At 34.1% G+C, this 10,000-nt stretch overlaps 2 protein-coding genes across 2 annotated transcripts in view; one reads left to right on the top strand and one right to left on the bottom strand.

Moving 5' to 3' along the window:
- LOC119581031 (carbonic anhydrase 1-like) overlaps positions 1-2,641 on the top strand; it is a 27,548-nt gene extending 24,907 nt beyond the window's left edge. The window contains exons 6-7 of the mRNA XM_037929313.1: positions 804-924; positions 1,122-2,641. Of these exons, the coding sequence (XP_037785241.1) occupies positions 804-924; positions 1,122-1,260 (260 nt within the window). The 3' untranslated portion in view covers positions 1,261-2,641. The remainder of the gene's footprint in view (positions 1-803; positions 925-1,121) is intronic.
- A 1,518-nt stretch (positions 2,642-4,159) lies between these two features.
- LOC119581032 (ubiquitin carboxyl-terminal hydrolase 30 homolog) lies at positions 4,160-6,412 on the bottom strand. Its single transcript, XM_037929314.1, has 2 exons — positions 6,219-6,412; positions 4,160-4,903 (listed from the first exon to the last, which is right to left on the bottom strand). Exons 1-2 carry the CDS (start codon positions 6,395-6,397, stop codon positions 4,804-4,806), a joined length of 279 nt encoding a protein of 92 aa, XP_037785242.1. The 5' UTR covers positions 6,398-6,412; the 3' UTR covers positions 4,160-4,803.
- Between the last annotated feature and the right edge of the window lie 3,588 nt (positions 6,413-10,000).

Genomic DNA, 10,000 nt, shown 5'->3' with positions numbered 1-10,000 from the left:
TTAGTAAAGAGTCCAAGATTTTAGAAATCCAGAGAATGAATTACAACATAACTCTGTTGGCACAATAACTAAAAAATGCCTACCCCCAAAATATACAAGCTAAGAAAAAGAAAAGGTTAACACTTTTTATAGCATTTAACACCGCTTTAATGTCAGACATCACATGGCTACTTGAGCTTTCCCATTAGGAATGACACTTTTTTGAGGCATTCCTTTAAGCTATGTCTGGTGTATTTCAACAATGCATGCTATCAGAATATCTTTAAAGACATTCAGCAATTCTATTTTATGTGTATCAGGGGCTAATCTGTACCCTAATATAGCCAGCTAACATGCTGAATGATAATGGAGATTGAGTCATTTTTTATGCTTAAAATGTATATTTGGTATTGCTGCTCAGAGCTTTCTATTTCTATCACCATGAATTTGTTATAAATGTTAATCTGAATTCCAAATGAGCTATTACTTACTAAAACTGTTGTAAGCTTAAATGAAATCTAGTTATTGATTTGTTGATGTCTGTAATATCCTGACATAATACATGATTCTATAAAAGAGTATTTAAGAGGATAGGCTTATTACAGCTGATATACAACTTTTTTTTTCCATCCTGCCATAATCATCACTTATATTTTTGTTACAGGTTTTACCAGTATCATTATAATACAATCATTTAGTTATTTTCATAGAATATATATCAGGATTTTTGTAAAAAAAAAATATATATATATATATATAGTTCAAGCATGAGGTATTTTGTAAGCTTGCCAGACTTTGTTTGACATCACTATTTACCCTTATAGGCAGTGGATCTTATTGGACCTATTCTGGCTCCCTCACTACCCCACCTTGCTATGAATCAGTCACTTGGATTGTCTTTGAGGAGCCCATTCAGCTGTCCCAGGAACAACTGGATGCCTTTAGGTGGGTCATTTTGCTGAATGGTAAAAATGTGTGTATATATTTATTTGTGGATTTCTAATAAGAGTATATTCATAGCTATTTTAGTACACATCATGCTTTTCTTTGTTCATATTTCACTTGAAGACTCCCAGCACACTTAAGATGTTAACATTCAGTATATTACAGTATACTTGACACCTGTTTTGTTTATCTTCCAGAGCAATGAAATCCTACCATCCAACTGAGTGTTGCCCAGAGGATGAACTTGGAGGCTGCCTTGTGGAGAACTATAGGCCACCATGTCCTCTCTTTGACAGAGTTGTCCGATCCTACAAGGACAAGATGGAGGAAGAGTAAAACAAAGGCTGCAAAAGAAAAGTTCTGGAAGGGGATTTTAAAGTGCTTAGAATTTAATGAAAATAAGTGACTCTAAACCAGATTGAAGATCCTATAAACCTCCCCAGTAATTTATGAAGAGTGAGCAGCAGTATCAGTGGAAATTGTTAATACAAAGGAAATAAGTTTGAAAATTATTTAAAACATTGGAACATCATAACTTGAAGTAGTCTTACTTTAGTTACACAAACTGATTACAGTAGAAATGTGTTAGAGATTGGTAACAGTACACTAGACAAGTTAAATGTACAGTGCATTTCCATCTGGAAAAAAAAAAAAAAAAAACTTAAGTGCATGGTAGGCAAGTACACATTTAGGATATGTATGGCTTACAGATGTTTTGTAGATCTATGAATAATGAAGTTGAGGCATTCATTCTGGCCATTGGCCCTGAGATAGTTGTGTTGTTTCCACACAGTTAACAGTACATGTTACCTCACATTTGTCTTCCTCATGTGTTAAGCTATGTTCAGAAGGCACATGACATATAGCTGATGGAAAGAGATTTGTAGGCTTAAACAATCCCAGGTAAAAATTGTTGTTAGGCAAGTGAAAGATTAGTTGTGATCATTCATATTGAATAATGAATCGGGGGCCAATTTTTAAGTATTGCTGAGAGGTTTCAGATTGTGATAGTTATGTCATAAATTTTAGTGGCATGCAGGCTTACCTGGAAGGTCCTTATTAATTAAAATCATTGTAAATAAGAGTGTTATCTACCTGTGTACTCATTGAATCAGACATGTAAACACGCAACCATTTCTTGATGCGAATTGGCTGTGCAAAAATGGAGAATATTTGTTAATTTTAGTATTTCTTTTGTAGAGATTTTCCTCTGCTTTCTGTGTTCGTCCTGTTTTAACACAAGACAACTTTTATTAATTTTCTTCAAGCATGTAGTACAGTATATATATATGTAACCAGTGAAGGAATTCCTGCTATTAATGGATTCTGTAAGCTGTTAAAGCTCAGATTATTTATTTTCATGTATTGATAATTGCATTGTTATACTTGTATATATATAGATGATCAACATGTGATTGGAACTTCAAAAAATAATAATAAATTTGAAACTGTTAAAATCTTGATGCAATTGTGTGAATGAATATTATTTTTATGAAGCGTTGCTGTTATGTACATAAAAGTTTTTCACACAAATGCTGAATCATCAGTTACAATGTGAGGTGCAGAATACAATCTTGTTAGGCTGTTTGAAATATAACAACCTGGCAAGGTATTTTTTCAGATTGTTGATGAAAAGTGGCAAGTTGTTAACCAGATATATGAACATAAGCTACATGTGATGAGGCAAACTATATAATAATAAAACATAGTATTATTGTCCTGTCTTTTGAAATCCGTTTCCCATTTTTACTATTTCGTATTCGGTATCGCCCAAAAATGGTTCTTAGAAGTTTGGGAATAATACATGTATTCTCCTTGCAGTGATTACTTTTTTTCTTTATTATTGGTATTTCCCTTGCAATCTTGCATTCACCTGAAAAAGTGAAATCATCATTGAGAAACTTGTTACTTTTGTACGAAAGTTTTATGGACAAGATGCATCAACGATTTGGTCAATGGGGGTTGCCTCAAATTTATTTCAAAATTATAAAAAAGGAGTAGATAACACTACTAGCTTTCTGACAAGCTCAATATAAAGGTAAATATTGGGAGGGGGGGGGTGGAATTAGAATTCAATGGTACCACTGTAAATGCCTAAATTTCAAGCATACTACATACAACTGAACAATCCCAACAAGACTGGGCGAGATGTATAAGCAAATATGCAAATGCAGTCCATTCACTGATGTTTGGACAGGATGTTTGGCGAGTGGCTGATAAAGTTGCCCATTTGTGAACTTCTCATGACTGAGCATATTAACAAAATGCTTGTGTTGGAGCTTCACCCAGTTTATAAGTTCCCATCCACATTGGTAAGCTATGCTCTGTAAACTTTCTCTCTGTGGGCTAAGCTTGTTGTACACACGTGCTACTGTAATGTGATGTTGATCTGGCAGTTAGAGCCTAGCAGTGACAAATAGGATTGAGTGGTAAAGATAGGGTGGCTACAAAGAAGAGAAGACAATATTATGGCGACTTCTAACAACTGATGCTGACAACCCACCCCCTCCCCCAATCCCTTGCTTGTTTCCATGGGGGCTTACGTGGCAGAGACTGAGGACCAATGTAGGGATCACCCCTACCTTAACTAATTTTTGCTTGGCCTTTTCTAATTTCCTTTTCCTTTTCTTCATCCCCATGTTCTATCCACTTATCCTAATTATTAAACTCATTTTTGCCACAGTACTTTAATATGATGCTTCCTACTCCCTTAACTCCTTCCCCTTCTAACAACTTTTACCTTATACTATACCCCATTAGCTCCTCCTCTTACCGCCATACCTCCCTCTAGTACTGTTCAACATCTAATTTTACCCTAATCATGAACTCATTTCTAACCCCTTTTGCTACTCAGATTTACCATAGCACAATTTGACCTTTGATGTCATATAGCATTTTCTTACCTGGGGCTTTGCCCCCAAGTCTCATGTTATCACTACATTTTGAATACGCTGCTAATGATGTTAGATGTTGATGCGGCAGAAAATTTTCAATAAATAAATAAAAATATATACCTCAAAATAAAACCCTGAGTAAATATCCAGTGAAAGCAATAAAATTAAAACTAAAAAAGAAAAAGTATAATCACTGGTTTGCAGCATAATAGAAAAGTTTGCATTATACAAGTTAATATATATAACTTTACCATTATTATATATTTCATTTCCCTGAAGACCTATATTTCAGACAATTATATAAGGCACATCATGAGAACAGGTGAAAAAGAAACCACTTAATCTGTATAGTCCTTTATATCAGCAGATCAATACAGATCTCTAAATATTAATATGAACATACTGTGGTCCTTGCTGCAATTGTTATTGATGGCTATTTTGATTAATACTTTATAATACATTCAAAGTGTTGATATCAAATCTAGTTTCTCTTGTGATTCTCTGATATTGCTGAACTCCCATATGAGCTTATCATAAAAAGCTCTGGAGGCCAAAAGGGAAAAAGTATGGCATATCAGATATATTTATTTATACACATTTCTGCCAATGCAGTGATTTCATATATCTTTCTTAAATCTACCAGCAATTTCTTGTTTAATATGCATTATCATTACTAAAATATTTTATATCTTCATTACAATAATATAAAAGATGTTTTGCTATGCAAGTATAAAATTAAATATACTTCTTGATAATTGCCAATCTTATCGATCTAGTTTTATATAAATAAAGCTAAAATACACATTTGTTAAAAACATCCCAAGCAAAAAACTGGAAGAACTTTGAAGAGTTTGACCTTTAACAGCCTGTAACATATCACATCATTCAATTTTCTTCAGACAAAGCAAAGTTGGTAAAATGTCTTCTCTTTTTTTCTCTTCCAACTTCTATATCTACCATAATGCTCTTCTGGGTGCATCAATAGTTACTGTGTTACTTTCTCAAAGAGTATCATGTAGATGTGAGCCTTCTTCACTTCTTCCAAACTTGCTTCCCTCACTAAGAGATCTGATGTGTAGAACCATCTGCGGAGATATAGAGCAACCAATTATTGAGACAGCATGGTGAGTGAGTGGGAGAAGTATGCAAGTGTGTATGAGCAAAGTTCATTATGACAAATGTGGTACATGCAGACAAAGCTAAACAGCTCTCAGACTAAAGTGAACAAAAGTGATCCTTGAAGGATTAATAAGCAGAAAAGAAAAATAATGGAAGCTGTATAAATTGCAAGTGTCAAATTCCAAGTTAAAAATCAAATCAGACAGCTTTACACTATCCAAGGCCATGGCAAAATTAATTGTATGGGTAATTAACATGTCCCAGATGCCTGCTGACTTTTGCACTCTTCCTGCTTTGTAATCATTTTGTTGGGGTATAAAATTCTGACTAAGATTTAATTGAAGTACCTCAAATCACATATCCTACACTGTGCAGTTATTAACCTAGTGGATTCAGGTGATGAATACATCTTGTCATGAAAAGAAATTGGCCAAGAAAAAGGAAAAAGGAAAAGGAAATTTAGAACATGAAACTATTGCAGAGTGGCACAGTGGTCATCTTGTCATAAGTGCACTATGCACTTGGAGGGGAATTGACTTAGTGGGCCTTCACGAAGAGGTTCATTTGAAGGATTTCCATTAGTCCACAAGGGTAGACCATTTATCATGAGCCATGCCTGCAAGAGGGCCATCTCCATGGATACTATATCCACATGTAGGAACCTATTCCTGTCTGCCATTATTGGCAGTGAAGGGTGTAATATGAATAATACAAAAATAATAATAATAATAAAAAAATAAAATAAAATAAATAAACAAATAAATAAATAAATAAATAAAAAAGTAAAAAGTACTTATTGTTACTGTTATTACACAGTGTGTAAACCACCTGGACAGATAATATAGAGTTTGCTCAATGAAAACAATCTACTACCATTCTCACATTGTATAACAAATGACAAATATATAGTTGAAAAATGGCAAAAATGCAAAGACACATCTGCAGAGAGAGAATCAATAGCACTGCAAAAAGGAAGCAAGGAGTCTTGACATTGTGCATGAGAGTTAGTGTGGGCCAGGCCTACAAGCCACACCTGGGAGAGTCACCAATAAAAAAAGCCAAATGCCCAGATTTTGGTCCACATGCAAGCTGGGAGGTGCCCAGGTCTAATAGGTTAATTCTCATTTATATCTTTTTCTCTGTGAAAGCATAGGCAAAACGCACATCCACAAGTGGAAAACTATTTAAATCAGGGATATAATATATGCACTTTGATAACAAGAACAATAATAATAATCAATAATCATAAGAAATTAACAATGTACTCTATTGGGTATCAACCTGTTCCTTGTGCGTGAACCTATCGCTCCTCGACGGTATGTCACAAAATGTCCACAGAAGACATCTCCAACATGGACAATAACTGCCTTCAGTCTGTACAGCTGTTCACACCGCACTCTTGACACATGCACAAATGAGCTGATGGAAGAGAAGACTTGTAAGATTGCTGCTAAGCCCATACACAAAGCTGAAAACAACTTTACCTGGCCTTAAGGAATCAAGGTACATATTCATATAGTTCTACTATTTGAATATGTACCTATCTAAATTTTATGTAATCTCCATATGCTAAAACTATCAATGGGGTTTACCGATGTTATCAAATAATTTCACAGAATTTTCACAATAATTTATATCTACATTCAGAATAAGTAAACAAACAAAACTTATAAATGAAACATATTCCTTAGATTTACATATCAGATATATACTTTCATAGTCTTCTTTCTGAATGAAACATTTAGCCATATTCAAATCAGCAAAACTGCTGACTCACCAGAGAGCACTGCCAACATCATCAAATATCAGTTTGCTAACATCATCAACAAGTTACTCCCACCACAACAAACAACAAGAGTTGCTAGCTTACTTACCCTCACCTTATCCAAGCAATTGTAAGTGAATATGAAGTATTATCAGCATTTAAAAAGGATAGCAAAAAGTAAATCTACTAGCCCTAATAACATCCCACCAAGAATACTGCAAGAATTCACCTCCCAAGCACACCACCTCTCTATGTGACATCTTTAACCCATTGCCGACGGGTGGCATGTACGCACATGCCATGGCATGGCGGGACCATCTGCCGGGGGCACGTATGCACATGCCATAGAGTATGTATGGACATGCCATGAGTTTTTTTTTTTTGTTACAATCACGGCAAAAGATTATTTTTTTGCTAGTGAAAGTGTGATTAAGTCGGTTTTAACACTTTCTCATTTTTACCATGCAACAAACAAAAAAAATGCAACAATGCGACGATTTCAACTCCATGATGCCGCACACTGCTTATTTTATTCGGACTATAGACCGAATAATGATCAACTATGGAGTCTATATAACAACAAAAATACCCTTCAGTCTCGATTTATCAGGAAGTTTGGCAAGTAGAGACTGTAAAAAATAATGAAAACTGAAAATACAACATATCTTCGTAGTATTACGAAGAAACGGCATGGGATGCTGGTATTTGGCATGAGTGGTCGCACATGCTAGGGCGACGATATAAGCCCCCAGCAGTGAGGCCCAGGCCTCTATGAATGCTACCCGTCAGTTATGGGTTAATAGATCCATCACTGAGGGAATGGTACCTGACCTGTGAAAGCATGCCATCACAATTCCAATTCCCAAAACAAATCCACCTAATTCTCTTTATGATAATGGTAAAGGAAGCTAACATTCTGCCCATGAACAACATGACACTTGCACTCACACACAAACCAGGGCAAGGCAACATATTGTTACAAGATGCCCTCAACTAAGTGTCAGAATGAGCTTCATCGAACAAAATGCTAGTCAACTCTAACTAGAAGAAATTAAAAAATTTATTCAACAAATTAGCTGACTGTGTTAGTGCTCCGAAAATAGGTAACAAGCTTTTGCAGGCACCTCTGAGGTGAATCTGTTAGGTGTTGTAAACCTCAAGTGATTCTGAAACACCAAAATAGTAATTTCAAAGTGCAGAAAAAAATGTCCATGCTATCAAAATTAAAAACCTTTAGTGCATCCCAGGATGACCTACTCCACATATGGAAGACCTTCATTTTATCACTTTGTGAATATGCTGCACTACTCTGACATTCATCCACTACTAACTTTGAAAATTTTTAATTAGAAAGACTTCAGAAAAGAATATTGTACATCATAACTGGATCAATCTACACCTCACACTGATGTGTTAAATCTGCTCCAAATCCACTCCCTATAAGACCACAGAAAATTCTTAACAGAAAATTTGTCTATAACAAATATTTATATATATATATAAAATTTATTCAACAAATTAGCTGACTGTGTTAGTGCTCCGAAAATAGGTAACAAGCTTTTGCAGGCACCTCTGAGGTGAATCTGTTAGGTGTTGTAAACCTCAAGTGATTCTGAAACACCAAAATAGTAATTTCAAAGTGCAGAAAAAAATGTCCATGCTATCAAAATTAAAAACCTTTAGTGCATCCCAGGATGACCTACTCCACATATGGAAGACCTTCATTTTATCACTTTGTGAATATGCTGCACTACTCTGACATTCATCCACTACTAACTTTGAAAATTTTTAATTAGAAAGACTTCAGAAAAGAATATTGTACATCATAACTGGATCAATCTACACCTCACACTGATGTGTTAAATCTGCTCCAAATCCACTCCCTATAAGACCACAGAAAATTCTTAACAGAAAATTTGTCTACAACATCCTTACGTCCATGAGACACAGGATCTGCTCGCTGACTTATATCAATCCATAAAACATCTACATGAAGATGTAAACAACAAACTACATGAACCTATATGTCTTACATCCAGATATTATATGTCAACTGTAACTTTACTAAATAAACACTATATCATATTATTATTATCATTATTATTATTCACAGTCAGTGCATCCTGGGTCAGATAGTGTGAAACCCAACTATTGAAATGTCAAACATCATTTACAACTGCCCTATTCACAATTGTTCTCAATACCTTTAATCCCAAGGGAAGGTTCAAGGTTACCAACATGAGCAAATTATATATTCCATTATGACTGAATCATCCAGGGATGCATATTCCTTATTTTCACTCATGACAACTCCCCTGCCTGGGTGTTTTCACTTATCTAACCTTAATCTAATTGATCTGCTTCTTCAAAAAGGCTGGATGAATGTTAACCCAATGCCAACGGGGAAAATTAATAAAAAATGGGGAAAATGATGTGCTCATTTTTTATATTTTTATGAAATGTCTCTGCACATAGATGGCTCTGCTAGTGCTTAGCTACAAAGGAGTCAATTAGTAGATCTTGTGCCCTTACCTGATTTCACCTTTCCTTGTATTGGCGGGAAAAACAAATTGTTTACTAGTGCTATGAATATCGATGTTGTTATTTTTATTGTAAAACATTAGAATTAATATAATGTTATAAACATTAATAACAGCAAAATAAGATAACGTAAAATATTTTTGTAAATCAACGAAAAGGATGAACGGGCGAGACAGGCAGTACTCGTAACTGGCTCATTGGTGACTTAGTACAAGTGTAGCCATCTATGTGTAAAAACAATTAAACAAGTAAACTCACAGTGGGCATGGCATGTACGTACTTGCCATGCCCGTTGGCAAAGGGTTAAGATTTCACTACCAGTGCTAGTAAAAAAATTAAAATTGCCATAAATATAAATAAATGGATATGTGAATAGATAAATAGATATATAGCTATATAGATATATAAATGTGTGTGTGTGTGTGTGTGTGTGTGTGTGTGTGGTGTGTGTTGTGTGTGTGTGTGTGTGTGTGTGTGTGTGTGTGTGTGTGTGTGTGTGTGTGTACTTTATATATATATATAATATATATATATATATAATATAATATATATATATATAATATATATATAATATATATATATAATATATATATATATAATATATAAATATATATATTAATATATATATATTAAAATATATATATATATATAATAATATATATATAATTATATAATAAAATATTTTATATAATCTATTTTAAAAAATATTTTTATAAAATATATATATATAAAATATTTATAAAATTTAAAATTTAAT

The sequence above is a fragment of the Penaeus monodon genome, chromosome 14 (genome assembly GCF_015228065.2).
Source record: "Penaeus monodon isolate SGIC_2016 chromosome 14, NSTDA_Pmon_1, whole genome shotgun sequence".
Classification (NCBI taxonomy): Eukaryota; Metazoa; Arthropoda; class Malacostraca; order Decapoda; family Penaeidae; genus Penaeus; species Penaeus monodon.
Note: the sequence above shows the minus strand (reverse complement) of the source record. Positions and strands in the feature narration are given on the sequence as shown.

Bases quoted from the DNA above. Each gene is read 5' to 3' on its own strand.
- LOC119581032 (XM_037929314.1), bottom strand. From the start codon at position 6,397: ATGGGCTTAGCAGCAATCTTACAAGTCTTCTCTTCCATCAGCTCATTT. The intron at 4,904-6,218 runs GTTGATACCCAA...ATATCTCCGCAG, and splicing joins GGTTCACGCACAAGGAACAG to ATGGTTCTACACATCAGATC.